The sequence below is a fragment of the Pristiophorus japonicus genome, chromosome 1, assembly GCF_044704955.1.
Source record: "Pristiophorus japonicus isolate sPriJap1 chromosome 1, sPriJap1.hap1, whole genome shotgun sequence".
In the NCBI taxonomy this organism is placed as follows: Eukaryota; Metazoa; Chordata; class Chondrichthyes; family Pristiophoridae; genus Pristiophorus; species Pristiophorus japonicus.
Window position 1 is genome coordinate 470,193,901 of NC_091977.1, and position 18,403 is coordinate 470,212,303.

Consider the following 18,403-nt stretch of genomic DNA (forward strand, 5'->3'; position numbering starts at 1 on the left):
TATCTTTGTATGCGGGCTGAGGCATTGTTACTTATCCCCTCGTTTTCAGCGAACAGGGATATGAGGGGCTTGTGATCGGTTTCCTTCTCAAATTTGAGGCCAAACAAGTACTGATGCATTTTCTTTACCCCGAACACACACGCTAATGCCTCTTTCTTAATCATGCTGTAGGCCCTCTCGGCCTTAGACAAACTTCTGGAGGCATAGGCAACAGGTTGCAACTTCCCCACAAGGTTAACTTGTTGTAATACACACCCGGTTCCATATGACGATGCATCACATGCTAATACAAGTCTTTTACACGGGTTATACAATACAAGCAGCTTGTTGGAACATAAAATGTTTCTGGCTTTCTCAAAAGCAATTACTTGTTTTTTTCCCCATACCCAGTTCTCACCTTTACGCAATAACACATGCAGGGGCTCTAAGAGGGTGCTTAACCCCGGTAGGAAGTTACCAAAATAGTTGAGGAGTCCCAGAAACGACCGCAGCTCCGTAACGTTCTGTGGCCTGGGCACATTCCTGATAGTCTCTGTCTTGGTGTCTGTGGGCCAAATGCCGTCCGCCTCGATCTTTCTCCATAAAAACTCCACTTCTGTTGCCATGAAGCCGCATTTCAACCTCTTCAGCCGCAGCCCTACGCGATCCAGTCGCTGGAGGACCTCCTCCAGGTTTTGTAGGTGCTCGACAGTGTCCCGACCCGTGACCAATATGTCGTCCTGAAAAACCACCATGCATGGTACCGACTTGAGTAGGCTCTCCATGTTTCTCTGGAAGATCGCTGTAGCCGACCGAATTCCAAACGGACATCTGTTGTAGATGAACAGTCCCTTGTGCGTGTTGATGCAGGTGAGGCCCTTTGAAGACTCCTCCAGCTCTTGCGTCATGTAGGCCGAAGTCAGGTCAAGCTTGGTGAACGTCTTGCCTCCTGCCAGCATCGCAAATAGGTCATCTGCCTTCGGTAGCGGGTATTGGTCCTGTAGCGAGAAACGATTAATAGTTACTTTATAATCGCCACAAATTCTGACCATGCCATCACTTTTGAGTACTGGAACAATCGGGCCGGCCCACTCGCTGAATTCCACTGGGGAGATGATGCTTTCGCGCTGCAGCCTGTCCAGCTCGATTTCCACTCTCTCCCTTATCATGTGAGGTACCGCTCGTGCCGTGTGGTGAATGGGTCGTGCCTCTGGGACCAAGTAGATCCGCACCTTCGCCCTGAAAAAGTTTCCAATGCCTGGCTCAAAAAGGGAAGGAAATTTGTTAAGAACCTGGGTACATGAGGCCTCATCGACATGTGATAGCGCTCAGATGTCATCCCAGTTCCAGCGGATTTTGCCCAGTCAGATCCTTCCAAGCAGTGTGGTGTGGGGCCATCACCTGGGACAATCCAGAGTACCAGTTCATGCACCATGCCCTCGTAGGTGACCTTTACCATGGCGCTGCCCAGGACAGTGATGAGCTCTTTGGTGTACGTTCTCAGTTTCGTGTGGATGGGGCTCAGGGCTGGTCTGAGTGCTTTGTTGCACCACAGTCTCTCAAACATCTTTTTACTCATGATGGATTGGCTCGCGCCAGTGTCCAGTTCCATGGCTACTGGTAAGCCATTCAATTTTACATTTAGCATTATAGGTGGACATTTCATTGAAAATGTGTGCACCCCATGTACTTCAGCATCTGCCTCCTCTCTCTGAGGCTCGAAATTGCTTTGATCCACCATGGACCGATCTTCCTCTGCCACGTGGTGGTTAGCAGGTTTTGCAGAGCTTGCAGCTCATCTGCAAGCTCGTTGGAGGTGCTTCATTGTTCCACAGCTCTTGCAAACATACCCTTTGAAGCGGCATGAATAAGCTGAATGGAAGCCTCCACAACGCCAACAAGGTGTGAATTGCCTTGCATTCATCCTTTGTTGCGGACTCTGAGTCATCTGGGTCACCTGAGGCCTGCTGGCAGTTGCAGACTCGTGGTTTCTGCCCTGTACATTTCTGCTCGCAAACACAGTTCCAGTTAATTTATGAACATTGCTCGCACTTGTGTGCTGAGAGATTTGTTTGGTGTTATCACTGGTGGACATAAACTCCTGTGCTATCGCAATGACTTTACTGAGGGTCGTTGTCTCTACAGTCAAAAGTTTTTGTAGGATGGTCTCGTGGCCAATGCCCAGTACAAAAAAGTCTCTGAGCATCTGCTCCAGGTGGCAATCAAACTCATATTGTCCTGCAAGTCGTCTTAGCTCGGCGCCGTAGCTCGCCACTTCCTGACTTTCAGATCGCTGGCACGTGTAGAACCGATACCGTGCCATCAGCATGCTCTCCCTCAGGTTAAGATGCTCCCGAACCAGTGTACACAGCTCCTCATACGACTTATCTGTGGGTTTCACTGGAGCCAGAAGGTTCTTCATGAGGCTGTAGGTCGGTGCCCCGCAGACTGTGAGGAGGACCGCTCTCCTTTTTGCAGCGCTTCCTTCTCTGTCCTGCTCGTTGGCTACAAAGTACTGGTCTAGCCGTTCGACATAGGCTTCCCAGTCCTCACCCTCCGAGAACTTCTCCAGGATGCCCACGGTTTGCTGCATCTTTGCGTTGGATTTGTATACTCGTCGCCAGTTGCTGCGTTCCTAACATAGATGAGCCTGCACACAGGGAGGTTAAAGTAACAGTGACCTCAGTCTTTATTAAGACACTCCAGAGTGAGGAACAGGCCTTAGGGGCCGGATTATATACAGTGCTCCAAAGGGATGCTGGGATCCCTTGGGACTTCAGGGAATGCGCTCCCTGGTGACGGAACATGGGAATGCATGCTTCACAGATACACAATAGTTATGGAATGCAAAAAGCAACATGTCTCCATAGTGTCCTTGCTATTCGCTGCGAGAGGCCTATATTTTTAAATCACTGCAGATATCCAAACATTCCAACACAGCAGTAGCTACCCCTGACCTTGCTTCCCAGACTAACTGAATCTATTCAACCACGGCAGTCTTTTTTCTCAACTGTTTTGTTACAACTTGCTCACAGACTTTTAATTATAAGCAAAAATGTCATATATAATTCAGGTTATCATCACATACAATTGATGATTACAAACTTCTACAATTAATTCTTGCACATAATTATAAATTCATTACTGATGATTATAAGATGTTAAAACAAGTATTTTAGAAACTAACAAATCCATGATCTTACAGGTATCCAAATTTTCTTCCCCTCTTGTGAAGCATTATCTTGCTCCATAACACTGTTATATTTAAGTGAAAGTTGCAGTTGTTGCATATCCTCTTTGCAAAATGTTCTTTGTTTTATAGTTTTTAATATTGTTGGACTTCTCAATATCGTATGCTTTCACCCTTATTTATTTCTAATTGATAAGAAAAACATTTCAGTGGCTGTTCCATTTCTCTTCTTAACTGAAGCACTATTTTTTTTTTCTCATGCAGTGCTGGCACGGGATTGCGACACAGGCCTCAATGCAGAGATTTCCTACTTCTCCCAGGGTGCTGAATTTGCCATTACCCTTCAGGGGCTCATCAGCCCAAGGCAAGAACTGGACTATGAGCGACCCAACCACATGTATGAATTTGTGGTTGCTGCTGTAGACAAAGGCCACCCCCCTCGGACTGGAACAGCATCAGTGAGGATAAGGATGACTAACATCAATGATGAAGCCCCTGTATTTTCACAGAACGTGTATGTGAACTTCTCTCCCTGCATAGTAATTTTTTACTGAAAGGAAAAGGAAAGCCAAAAGGGTGAGGGGAGAAATACCTTTGGTACAAAATGCACCTCATGGGTATTGGGAACATAGGAACAGGAGTCGGCCATTTAACCCCTCGAGCCTGTTCCGCAAAAGAAATTTGTTTTTTTCAATTTAAAAACAAAACAGCAGCTTTGGGACTAATTTTCCCTCCTTTGGAGACAGACTATTTTGTGTCCCTCTTGAAATAGCTCAGTTGTGTCGTGTCGAAGGCAATGCTTCAACAGCCTGCAGTCTGAACTGGAGGCAATACAGGAAAAAAATAGCACTGGCTTAGGTACTGTTGGATACTCAAAGGACTGACGTTTCCCCAATGAATTTGCTCTGATCAGCCTTCGGGTCCAAAGCATTCATTCCCGCAAAGATGTTCAGGTGGGACACAGGTTTCCCATAACATACATCTTTAAAGTGGTTCTGAGTCTCCATGGGACAAAGCATCAGTAACTGAATTTGTAGTATTTCCTGAGATTTGTTCAATTTTTTAAAAGTAGTGCCTTCAGACGATTGCTTTATACAGAAGGCTTAATTCTTTTCTTTTCCTTTTAAATAATTCTAAAAATTGCTTCTTGCCTTTCATAGCTGGTAATATCAGAAACAGATGTTTCTCAAATAGTGATCTTTGTTAATATAATCAGGTGCAGGACCTACATTATGGTCTTTGAAACAAAAGGGCTATGTTTGTTCATGCTAACACAATGTTTACCGATTGCTTTAGTTTCTTGCTGCAGAATGTGGACTGGTTCACACTTGCTGTAAATATATATTTGCACGGTAAAACCATTTGGACCTATGCTCCAAAGTACATCTGCTGTTGGTTTGGTTTCAGTATTTGAGAATGTTTGTTGGTGAGTTTGCAACCGGAGATGGAGTTCCCTCTATGCATCCCTAACTGTTGCTGTGGCTCAGTTGGTAGCACTCTCCTCTCTGAATCAGAAGGTCGTGGTTTTAAGTCCCACCCGAAAAACTTGAGCACAAAATCTATGCTGACACTTCAATGCAGTACTGAGGGAGTGCTGCATTGTCGAAGGTGCTGCCTTTCAGATGAGGACATTAATCTGAGGCCCAAAATTACGTGGCACTATTTTGAAGAAGAGCAGGGAGTCCTGGCCAATATTTATCCCTTAACCAACATCACTGAAACAGAATATCTGGTCATTATCACATTGCTGTTTGTGGGAGTTTGCTGTTTGCAAATTGGCTGCTGCGTTTCCTACATTACTATGGCGACTACACTTCAAAAAGTGCTTCATTGGCTGTAAAGTGCTTTGGGACATCTTGAATTGTTTTAGTTTCTCCTTTCTTTTCATTCCTTTTCTTTTTCTTTTCTTTCTTCCCTCGCAGAACCTTTGGAATTTTGAAGCCTATATCTTTTCTACAGTTTATTTGCTTCAAAAGATGTCCTGCATTAATAGACTTCTTTTATCATTTACACCCAGATACAAGACATTTCTTTCCGAGGATGCTGGGCCCAACAGCCTGGTTGCTACAGTTCATGCGAAGGATCCTGATGGTGACAGTGTTATCTACACAATCACAGGGGGCAACCGAGACAAAAATTTCGAGCTTGACAATCAGAAAGGTAAAATCATGCAAACATATTTGGCCGGCTTTGTCGCATGTCAGCTATACAACATTATAGGTAGGAGGACGCTCCATAATCCCTCATAGTTGACAGCGTTGAAGGCTTTTGTGAGGTCAACGAAGGCCATGTTACAAGGGTTGGTGCAGTTCCCTGCATTTCTCTTGTATTTGCTGCGCGGTGAAGATCATGTCCATTGTGCCCCTTAGTGGGCAGAATCCGCATTGCGACTCTGGGTGGAGCTCTTCAGCCACAGGGAGAAGGCGATTGAGGAGGATTCTTGCGATGATTTTCCCGGTGGTCGACAGCAGGGAGATTCCTCTGTAGTCGGACTTGTCACCTTTCTTGAAGATGGTCACGATTACAGTGTCTCTGAGATCTCCTGGCATGCTCTCCTCCTTCTTGATAAGAGAGATGAGGTCATAAATCATGCCAGTAGTGCTTCTCCACCATGTTTTAGTGCTTCGGCGGGGTGTCCATCTGCTCCTGATGCCTTGTTGTTCTTCAGTTGCCCTCAAAAGTTTGTCATCATCCTCCGCCTGCTCCACGATGACATGCAAGCCGTGATCCTGACCAACGGATCCACCACAGATCCAATTCATGTTCAGACTGGGGTCAAGCAAGGCTGTATCATCGCACCAATGCTCTTCTCGATCTTCTTTGCTGCAATGCTCCATCTCACCCTCAGCAAGCTCCCCGCTGGAATGGAGCTAAATTACAGGACAAATGGGAATCTGTTCAGCCTCCGCCGCCTCCAGGCCAGATCCAAGGTCATTCCATCCTCCGCGAATTACAGTACGCAGACAACACTTGCGTCTGCGCACACTCGGAGGCTAAACTCCAAGCCATCGTCAACATGTTCACCGAGGCGTACGAGAACATGGGCCCAACACTAAACATCCATAAGACAAAGGTCCTCTACCAACCTGCCCCCACCACACAGCAGTGCTCCCCCCCCTCCCCGGTTATCAAAATCCACAACGAGGCCTTGGACAATGTGGACCATTATCCATACCTCGAGAGCCTACTTTCAACAAGGGCAGACATCGACGACAAGGTTCAACACCGTCTTCAGTGTGCCAATGCAGCCTTCGGTCACTTGAGGAAGAGAGTGTTTGAAGCCAGGACCTCAAACCCGGCACCAAGCTCATGGTCTCAGAGCAGTAGTGATACCCGCCCTCCTATATGGCTCAGAGACATGGACTATGTACAGCAGGCACCTCAAAACACTGGAGAAGTACCACCAACGTTGCCTCCGCAAGATCCTGCAAATCCATTGGCAGGATCGGCGCACCTATGTCAGTGTTCTCAATCAGACCAACATCCCCAGCATCGAAGCATTGACCACGCTCTATCAGCTCCGCGGGATGGGCCACATTGTCCGTATGCCTGACACGAGACTCCCAAAACATGTGTCCTATTCGGAACTTCGACACGGCAAGCGAGCCCCAGATGGGCAGAGGAAACGCTTCAAGAACACCCTCAAAGCCTCTTTGAAAAAGAGCAACATCCCCACCGACACCTGGGAATCCCTGGCTCAAGACCACCCAAAGTGGAGGAAAAGCATCCGGGAAGGCGCTGAACACCTCGAGTCTCTTCGCCGGGAGCAAGCTGAAGCCAAGTGTCGAAAGCGGAGGGAGCACACGGCAACCCAGGCCCCCAACCTCCCGTTCTTCCAACTACCATCTGCCCCACCTATGACAGAGCCTGTAGATCGCGCATTGGACTCTTAAGTCATCCACAAGAACTTATTTTTAGTGTGGAAGTAAGTCATCCTCGACTCCGAGGGACTGCCTAAGAAGGAGAAGATTATAGGTAAAAATCCATGCAAAATTAGGGAGACAATATCATTCCACCGATTACATTAATACTGTCATAGAATGATGCAGGACAGAAGGAGGTCATTCAGCCTATCGTGCATATCTCAGATCAGGAATTGAATCTGAGCCACGGCAGTGAACCACTAAACCTCCAGGGAATCAAAGTTCATTTCAGACTTTACACAGCTGGCTGCAGGATTGAGCTGCCACTCTGATTCTCAGCTCGTAATATCTTTTGGGTCATTATTATCACCTGATAAAAGTTTGAATTGGGTTTTACTCACTCTGAGTCCTCATTGGGCTGATGGTAATTGACATTTCTCTGTTCAGGACCGAATAAAAGGAAAATAGAAATAGAAAATATTAAAAATTTACACTAGGTCAGTCAAGATTGAAAGAGAAAGATTGGCTAATGTTCCAGGTATGAATCATAGAAAGATAGATCAGAGTATTTTCAAAATGATGAGAAACGAGGAACTGTGGAGGAACAGAGATATTTAGCAGTCACTAAAAACTATTGGACAGGTACAAAAATAATATAATATAAAAGGCTAATGGAATGTTAGCCTTTATCTCAAAAGAGCTGGAATACAAAGGGGTGGAAGTTATGTTACAGCTGTGCAGAAATGGTTAGAACCCATCTGAAGTACTGCATATCACCATCAGGATCCATTCTGGGCATGGCACCTCATAAGGTTATATTGACCTTGGAGCAACAGCAGCGCAGATTCACCAGAATGACATTGGATCTAAAAGGGTTAAACTATGAGGACAGGTTGGGTAGACAAGGCATGTATTCCATTGAATATAGAAAATTAAGTGGTGATCTAATTAAGGTATTTAAGATGATCAAAGGAGTTGATAGGGTAGATAGAACTAAACTATTTTCTCTGGTCCAGAACAAGGGGACATAACATAAGAACTAAGAAATAGGAGCAGGTGTAGGCCATTTGGCCCCTCGAGCCTTCTCCACCATTCAGTAAGATCATAGCTGATCTTCTACCTCAACTCCATTTTCCTGCACTATCCCCATATGCTTTGATTCATTTAATATCCAAAAATCTATCGATCTGTCTTGAAATGTACTTAACGACTGAGCCTCCAAAACCCTCTGGGGTAGAGAATTCCAAAGATTCACCACCCTCCGAGTGAAGAAATTTCTCCTCATCTCAGTCCTAAATGGCTAACCCTTATACTGAGATGATAAACCCTGGTTGTATATTCCCCAGCCAGGAGAAACATCCTCCCTGTCAAGCCCTGTAAGAATTTTGTATGTTTCAATCAGATCACTTCTCATTCTTCTAAACTCTAGAGAATATAAGCATAGTCTACTCAATCTCTCCTCATGGGACAATCCCCCCATCCCAGGAATCAGTTTGGTGAACCCTCATTGCACTCCCTCAATGGCAAGTATATTCTTCCTTATGTAAGAAGACCAAAACTGTACACAATACTCCCGGTGTGGTCTCACCAGGGCCCTATATAATTGCAGTAAGTCATCTTTACGCTTGTATTCAAATCCTCTGTTATAAAGGCCAACATACCATTTGCTTTTTTAATTGCGTGCTATATCTGCATGTTAGCGTTTAGTGATTCGTGTACAAGGACACCCAGGTCCCTCTGAAAACCAAGATTTCTCAATCTTGCACCGTTTAAAAAATACATAAGAACATAAGAAATAGGACAGGAGTAGGCCATTTAACCCCTCGAGCCTGCTCTCCCATTTAATAAGATCATGGCTGATCTGATCATGAACTCAAGTCCGCTTCCCTGCCTGCTCCCCAGAACCCTTTATTCCCTTATCGCTCAAAAATCTGTCTATCTCCGCCTTAAATATATTCAATGACCGAGCCTCCACAGTTCTCTGGGGCAGAGAATTCCACAGATTTACAACCCTCTGTGAAAAGAAATTCCTCCTCATCTCAATTTTAAATGGGCGGCCCCTTATTCTGAGACTATGCCCCCTAGTTTTAGTTTCTCCTATTAGTGGAAATATCCTCTCTGCATCCATCTTGTCGAGCCCCCTCATTATCTTATTTTGATAAGATCACCTCTCATTCTTCTGAACTCCAATGAGTATAGACCCAACCTACTCAACCTACCTTCATAAGTCAACCTCCTCATTTCCGGAATCAACCTAGTGAACCTTCTCTGAACAGCCTCCAATGCAAGTATATCCTTCCTTAAATACGGAGACTAAACTGTACGCAATACTCTAGGTGTGGCCTTACCAATATCCTGTACAGTTGTAGCAGGACTTCTCCGCTTTTATACTCTATCCCCTATTTGCCTTTCTGATTACTTGTTGCACCTGCATACTAACTTTTTGTGTTTCATGCACAAGGACCCCCAGGTTCTTCTGTACTGCAGCACTTTGCAATTTTTCTCCATTTAAATTATAATTTGTTTTTCTGTTTTTTTCAGCCAAAGTGGATAACCTCACATTTTACATCTGCCAAATTTTTACCCACTCACTTAGCCTGTCTATATCCCTTTGCAGATTTTTTGTGTCCTCCTCACAATACTCTTGCTTTTCTATTTTTCCTACCAAAGTGGATAACTTCACATTTCTCCACATTATATTCAATTTGCTATGTTCTTGCCCACTCATTTAAGCCTATCTATATCCCCTTGAAGCTTCTTTGCATCCTCCTCACAACTTGCATTCCCACCTAGCTTTGTATCATCAGCAAACTTGGTCCCCTCATCCAAATCATTGATATAGCATTAAAATTAGAGCTATGCCATTCAGGGTTGATGTCAGAAAGCACTTCTTCACACAAAGGGTTGTACTATTTCTCCCAAAAGCTGTTGAGGCTAGGTCAATTGATAATTTCAAAAGTGAGATTGATAGATTTTTGTTAGGCAAGAGTATTAAGGGTTACTGAACCAATGTAGGTAGATGGAGTTAAGATATAGATCAGCCATGAACTAATTGAATGGCGGAATAGACTCGAGGGCTGATTGGCCTTTGTTCCTATGCTCCTATGAATCTAAAGCAGAATACAATGGTCTGCCTCTTTCAGATGTTTGATTGAACTTATCTACATTTCAACATTAACTTGCATTTATATAGCACCATAAATATTAGAAAAACATCCCAAGGTGCTTCAAAGAGGTGAGAAGAAAATGAATGCTGAGCCAAAGAGGCAGAAATGTAATCCCCAATTTAGCAGAAGGAATGACCAAAAGCTTGGTCAAAGGGGTGAATTTTAAAGAGGGTAATAAAGATGGAGCAGGAGATGGAAAGGCAGAAAGGATTTAGGGAACAAATTACAGGGAGTGGGATGTAGCCAGCTGATGGCAGAGTGGTAGGGCAAATGGCAGGGGTAGGAATAAAAAGTACAAGAGGAGTTACAGAAATGAGGAGGGGTGAGGCCATGGAGGCACTTACAAACAGAGATGAAATCTGAGGTGTTGGAGACCTGGAACCCAGTGTGGATCAACGAGGAACAGGGGTAAATGGCGAGCAAGCAGGACCTGGTGCAGGATAGGATACAGGCAGTAGAGCTTTAGACAAACTGAAGACAACGGAGAGTGGAGTTTGGGATGCCAGCCAGGAGAGCACTGGAGTGAGTAATCAATCCTGGAATGAAGAAAGGAATGAATGAGGGATTCAGCAGCAGGTGGACTGAGGCAGGGATGTGATGAGCAATGTTACAGGGGTGGGAGGATGCAGTGCTTGTAATGGAGAAAAAATGGGGTCAGAAGATCAGCTCGGAGTTAAACAGGATTCTGAGGTTGCAATAGTCTGGTAAGCCCTTCTCAAAGGGTAAATGAATGGGTGAGTTTCTGTGGACAAGGGTAAATGGGTTCTATAGTGACATTTGGATCCATCTGCCAACTCCCCCGACCCTTGTGATCTCCCCCCCCCCCCCCGACCCTAACGATCTGTTCACCCACTCCCTGACCCTAATGATCTGTTCACCCCCCCCCCCCACCGACCCTTGCGATCTGTTCACCACCCCCACCGACCCTTGCGATCTGTTCACTTCCCCCCGACCCTTGCGATCTGTTCACCCCCGATCCTTGCGATCTGTTCACCCATCGATCATTGCGATCTGTTCACCCCCCGACCCTTGTAATCTGTTCACCCCCGACCCTTGTCATCTGTTCACCCCCGACCCTTGCGATCTGTTCACCCCCGACCCTTGCGATCTGTTCACCCCCCGACCCTTGCGATCTGCTCACCCATCGATCATTGCAATCTGTTCACCCCCCGACCCTTGTAATCTGTTCACCCCCGATCCTTGTCATCTGTTCACCCCCGACCCTTGTCATCTGTTCACTCCCCGACCCTTGCGATCTGTTCACCCCCGACCCTTGTAATCTGTTCACCCCCCGACCCTTGCGATCTGCTCACCCATCGATCATTGCGATCTGTTCACCCCCGATCCTTGCGATCTGTTCACCCCCGACCCTTGCGATCTGTTCACCCATCGATCATTGCAATCTGTTCACCCCCGACCCTTGCGATCTGTTCACCCCCCGACCCTTGTAATCTGTTCACCCCCGACCCTTGTCATCTGTTCACCCCCGACCCTTGCGATCTGTTCACCCCCCGACCCTTGCGATCTGCTCACCCATCGATCATTGCAATCTGTTCACCCCCCGACCCTTGTAATCTGTTCACCCCCGATCCTTGTCATCTGTTCACCCCCGACCCTTGCGATCTGTTCACCCCCCGACCCTTGCGATCTGTTCACCCATCGATCATTGCGATCTGTTCACCCCCGACCCTTGCGATCTGTTCACCCCCCGACCCTTGCGATCTGTTCACCCATCGATCATTGCGATCTGTTCACCCCCCGACCCTTGCGATCTGTTCACCCCCCGACCCTTGCGATCTGTTCACCCATCGATCATTGCGATCTGTTCACCCCCCGACCCTTGCGATCTGTTCACCCCCGACCCTTGCGATCTGTTCACCCCCCGACCCTTGCGATCTGTTCACCCATCGATCATTGCGATCTGTTCACCCCCCGACCCTTGTAATCTGTTCACCCCCCGACCCTTGCGATCTGTTCACCCATCGATCATTGCGATCTGTTCACCCCGACCCTTGTAATCTGTTCACCCCCCGACCCTTGCGATCTGTTCACCCATCGATCATTGCGATCTGTTCACCCCAACCCTTGTAATCTGTTCACCCCCCGACCCTTGCGATCTGTTCACCCATCGATCATTGCGATCTGTTCACTCCCTGACCCTTGTAATCTGTTCACTCCCTGACCCTTGTAATCTGTTCACCCCCGACCCTTGCGATCTGTTCACTCCCTGACCCTTGTAATCTGTTCACCCCCTGACCCTTGTAATCTGTTCACCCCCGACCCTTGTAATCTGTTCACCCCCTGACCCGTGTAATCTGTTCACCCCCCGACCCTTGCGATCTGTTCACCCCCGACCCTTGCGATCTGTTCACTCCCTGACCCTTGCGATCTGTTCACTCCCTGACCCTTGTAATCTGTTCACCCCCGACCCTTGCGATCTGTTCACTCCCTGACCCTTGTAATCTGTTCACCCCCCGACCCTTGCGATCTGTTCACTCCCTGACCATTGTAATCTGTTCACCCCCCGACCCTTGCGATCTGTTCACCCATCGATCATTGCGATCTGTTCACCCCCGACCCTTGCGATCTGTTCACCCCCCGACCCTTGTAATCTGTTCACCCCCCGACCCTTGCGATCTGTTCACCCATCGATCATTGCGATCTGTTCACCCCAACCCTTGTAATCTGTTCACCCCCCGACCCTTGCGATCTGTTCACCCATCGATCATTGCGATCTGTTCACTCCCTGACCCTTGTAATCTGTTCACTCCCTGACCCTTGTAATCTGTTCACCCCCAACCCTTGCGATCTGTTCACTCCCTGACCCTTGTAATCTGTTCACCCCCTGACCCTTGTAATCTGTTCACCCCCGACCCTTGTAATCTGTTCACTCCCTGACCCGTGTAATCTGTTCACCCATCGATCATTGCGATCTGTTCACCCCCGACCCTTGCGATCTGTTCACCCCCCGACCCTTGTAATCTGTTCACCCCCGCCCCTTGCGATCTGTTCACCCATCGATCATTGCGATCTGTTCACCCCCGCCCCTTGCGATCTGTTCACCCCCCAACCCTTGCGATCTGTTCACCCCCCGACCCTTGTAATCTGTTCACCCCCGCCCCTTGCGATCTGTTCACCCATCGATCATTGCGATCTGTTCACCCCCCGACCCTTGCGATCTGTTCACCCATCGATCATTGCGATCTGTTCACCCCGACCCTTGTAATCTGTTCACCCCCCGACCCTTGTAATCTGTTCACTCCCCGACCCTTGTAATCTGTTCACCCCCGACCCTTGTAATCTGTTCACCCCCGACCCTTGCGATCTGTTCACCCATCGATCATTGCGATCTGTTCACCCCCTGACCCTTGTAATCTGTTCACCCCTGCCCCTTGTAATCTGTTCACCCCCGACCCTTGCGATCTGTTCACCCATCGATCATTGCGATCTGTTCACCCCCGACCCTTGCGATCTGTTCACCCCCCTACCCTTGTAATCTGTTCACCCCCGCCCCTTGCGATCTGTTCACCCCCCGACCCTTGCGATCTGTTCACCCCCCGACCCTTGTAATCTGTTCACCCCCGCCCCTTGCGATCTGTTCACCCATCGATCATTGCGATCTGTTCACCCCCCGACCCTTGCGATCTGTTCACCCATCGATCATTGCGATCTGTTCACCCCGACCCTTGTAATCTGTTCACCCCCGATCCTTGTCATCTGTTCACTCCCTGACCCTTGTAATCTGTTCACCCCCGACCCTTGTAATCTGTTCACCCCCGACCCTTGCGATCTGTTCACCCATCGATCATTGCGATCTGTTCACCCCCCGACCCTTGTAATCTGTTCATCCCCGACCCTTGTAATCTGTTCACCCCCGACCCTTGCGATCTGTTCACCCCCCGACCCTTGCGATCTGTTCACTCCCTGACCCTTGTAATCTGTTCACCCCCAACCCTTGTAATCTGTTCACCCCCGACCCTTGTAATCTGTTCACCCATCGATCATTGCGATCTGTTCACCCATCGACCCTTGTAATCTGTTCACCCATCGATCATTGCGATCTGTTCACCCATCGATCATTGCGATCTGTTCACCCCCCGACCCTTGCGATCTGTTCACCCATCGATCATTGCGATCTGTTCACCCCCGCCCCTTGCGATCTGTTCACCCATCGATCATTGCGATCTGTTCACCCCCCGACCCTTGTAATCTGTTCACCCCCGCCCCTTGCGATCTGTTCACCCATCGATCATTGCGATCTGTTCACCCCCGCCCCTTGCGATCTGTTCACCCATCGATCATTGCGATCTGTTCACCCATCGATCATTGCGATCTGTTCACCCCCCGACCCTTGTGATCTGTTCACCCCCGACCCTTGTAATCTGTTCACACCTAACCCTTGTAATCTGTTCACCCCGACCCTTGTAATCTGTTCACCCCCGACCCTTGTAATCTGTTCACCCCCGACCCTTGTAATCTGTTCACTCCCTGACCCTTGTAATCTGTTCACTCCCTGACCCTTGTAATCTGTTCACTCCCTGACCCTTGTAATCTGTTCACCCCCGACCCTTGTAATCTGTTCACCCCCTGACCCGTGTAATCTGTTCACCCCCCGACCCTTGCGATCTGTTCACCCCCGACCCTTGTAATCTGTTCACCCCCGACCCTTGTAATCTGTTCACCCCCTGACCCGTGTAATCTGTTCACCCCCCGACCCTTGCGATCTGTTCACCCCCTGACCCGTGTAATCTGTTCACCCCCCGACCCTTGCGATCTGTTCACTCCCTGACCCTTGTAATCTGTTCACCCCCGACCCTTGTAATCTGTTCACCCCGACCCTTGTAATCTGTTCACCCCGACCCTTGTAATCTGTTCACCCCCGACCCTTGCGATCTGTTCACCCCCGACCCTTGCAATCTGTTCACTCCCGACCCTTGTAACCTGTTCACCCCCGACCCTTGCGATCTGTTCACCCATCGATCATTGCGATCTGTTCACCCCCCCGACCCTTGCGATCTGTTCACTCCCTGACCCTTGTAATCTGTTCACTCCCTGACCCATGTAATCTGTTCACCCCCGACCCTTGCGATCTGTTCACTCCCTGACCCTTGTAATCTGTTCACCCCCGACCCTTGTAATCTGTTCACTCCCTGACTCTTGTAATCTGTTCACTCCCTGACCCTTGTAATCTGTTCACCCCCGACCCTTGCGATCTGTTCACTCCCTGACCCTTGTAATCTGTTCACCCCCTGACCCTTGTAATCTGTTCACCCCCGACCCTTGTAATCTGTTCACTCCCTGACTCTTGTAATCTGTTCACTCCCTGACCCTTGTAATCTGTTCACCCCTGACCCTTGTAATCTGTTCACCCCCGACCCTTGCGATCTGTTCACTCCCTGACCCTTGTAATCTGTTCACCCCCGACCCTTGCGATCTGTTCACCCATCGACCATTGTGATCTGTTCACCCCCACCCCCCCCGACCCATGCGATCTGTTCACCCCCCGACCCTTGCATTCTTCCTCCTTCACCGACCCTTCTGATCTTCCCCCTCCCTGACCCTTCCGATCTCCCCCCCCCCCCCCACCCCCCACCCCCCTCAACCCCTGACTCTTGCGAAAATGTTAATCAGGTCCTGTCGTTAAATTTGCAGGACCTGAGGGAAACCCGTTCTCCCGGGTTACCCGGAGGCAGTACTGCCCTTCCACCCCTGTAAATATCAGGGCCTATGGATCAGTACCGTAATCACACAGGAGAATTATCCACTAAACCATTGGGCGAGATATTTTATAGGAACAATTAAATAAATGATTGCTGAGATCTGAAAACATGGTGGGATTGCTTTTCTGGAAGCAGCTTAGTCAGCTTTCCACACTAATCTTAATCATAATGATTATTTTGTGCAATGACAGGTATTATCAAACTTCGCAGAAACCCGCTGCCAAAACTACAAGGGCCTCAGTATGTGCTGAACATCACGGCAACAGATGACAACACCTCAGGAGGGCCCGCCTCCCTCAGCAGCATTGCTCAAGTCATTGTGGGGATCAATGATGTGAATAACAACAAGCCAGTGTTTACAGAGGTATAAGCTTCCTCCAGAGCATAAGCGCATAATGGAGAAACAGTTTAAATAAACTGACTAAGGGTGGGGGCGGGAATTAAAAATTATTTGCAGTTTCATAACAATGAATGAATAGTTAAGAAATTCCATGTATGAATCAGGATAACTCCTGGATCACGAGGAGAGACTTTGAATAGCTGTACGTTTATACTGCTGTATATAAAGTAACAATATTGGTTTACCATTGAAATGGATTTAATGATATAGACCAATGCTCTTCTCTTCAACAAGGAGTGGAAATCAGAGAGTGAGGTCACCTTGGCCCAAGTTCACACACAGGGTCGCAGATGGTTCCAGAGCAGTATTGCTTGCTCTCTTGCCCAGGGGAATGTTGTCAAGTTCCAAAAAATGGTGCAGAATTCTTCTGAGAAAATGTATCGGTTATTTATTTGTTTCTTTACACTTGTTTAGGGAATGGTACATTATAGTCCTGATTTTAACACCCTGTGCTTGAATAGAATGGGTAATTTGGGGGTTAAAATTTTGGCTGTGTGGTACTCACCTTGTCCATGCCACAATAGCACCATTTTAACAGGCATGTTTTGGGCAGTGAGTGAGGCCCTAGACCCAAGCAGGCGAAGGCATCATTGGCATGCAAAAGTCAAGGTCTAATGACATCAATCAGAATTCTTTATGGGAAAGATTATCACTGATTAAATTGAAAATAAGTCTTAAGTTTAAAACTTAAAAAATTAAGTTTAAAATGAGTTTACCTGAGAGGAAAAATCAGTTCGGCAAAAACCAAAATGGCAGCCGAGCTGGGACAGACGGGTCATAAATTAGATTCATAGAACCAACTGGTGGCCAGACCCATAATAACAATAGCAATGTTCAATATTAAATATGGATATAGGAATTTATATTGGAAAAACTTGACACAAAACAAGTCACAACAGGAGCTAAGGAAATGAGTACAGAAATATGATTTTTAATAAGACATAGATATATCTTGCATTATACAATAAAATGCACCTCTGTTGCTTGCCAGAGTTACAATTTCAATGTTCATTCCCTCCCAATTGTAGCCTGATCTCATATTAGAGGTTGTCCATTGAGATAGGTGATAGGCTTACTGTCATCGATTATCACTATTGCTCACTTAGAGGTAACTGAAACATTCTTTCAACAAATAAATGAATGAGAGCAAAGTGTCACTTAATTTAAATCAAAGCAAATTAAGCAAACCAGTTCCTTAAATCAACTCCATCATTTTACTCGCAGCACTGAACTTTCCCTGCTCAATCTGCTATTTGCCTTTTACCAAATTCTTCACAGCTCAGTTATGTCCGAGCTGAAAGTACAGAAGTGATGCAGTCTTGTTTTATAGCTTCTTGGACACTAAGAAAAGACTGGGTGTGAGATCAGCTGTGTTTCTGATATTATTTCAGTGTCTAAAATACAGTGAAGATGCTTGTGTCTTGGAAAACCAGCCTCCTGGAACCTTTGTACTACAAGTCAAGGCCTATGATGCTGATCTTGGAGTGAATGGACAGGTGAAATATGGACTCATGGTTCGAGATGGAGTTACTCCAGGTTTCCATATTAATCCTGACACCGGTGAGTGTCCTGTTCAGTAACTTTACAATAAAAACTGAAAGTAAATAAAACTATCCAATGCAAACTAGAATTTCTTGAAATCATGATTAATGCAACAAGGATTCGTAGACAAATTATTGCTCATTTGTTTAAAAATGTTAGTCATTTCAAAAAATTGATGCTGCTGAATCCTGGGCATCTGGGAAGGACATTAACAAATTTCAAGAAATGTATTTATAAGATGTTTACTCTGGCTGAATAAAAGGCCCCAATGATTCATGGATCTTAGGTTTTCCATTTAATTTGTTATTACTGTGCAGGAAAGATATAGATCTGGTTGTTCAACTACTGAAGTGCACCAATTCAGTATATGCAGATGCTTAACGGGAAAAATCATAGCTTTTTAAAAATGGAAGCAGCCGGTTATGCCTCTTGGAGCAGTAACCTTTAACTTTGTAGTCAGTAACTTATTTGAGTCATGTGATCAGGCAGGGAAAATAATGATGATCATAAGCTGAGAGGATGTAGCTTGTCGTACACATTTC

General features: G+C 46.9%; 1 protein-coding gene across 1 annotated transcript in view; it reads left to right on the forward strand.

The window, feature by feature from the left end:
• LOC139268496 (neural-cadherin) overlaps positions 1–18,403 on the forward strand; it is a 306,309-nt gene that overhangs the window by 199,051 nt on the left and 88,855 nt on the right. Inside the window, exons 6-9 of the mRNA XM_070886774.1 lie at positions 3,434–3,683; positions 5,187–5,329; positions 16,111–16,283; positions 17,711–17,879. Coding sequence (XP_070742875.1) covers positions 3,434–3,683; positions 5,187–5,329; positions 16,111–16,283; positions 17,711–17,879 — 735 coding nt within the window. The remainder of the gene's footprint in view (positions 1–3,433; positions 3,684–5,186; positions 5,330–16,110; positions 16,284–17,710; positions 17,880–18,403) is intronic.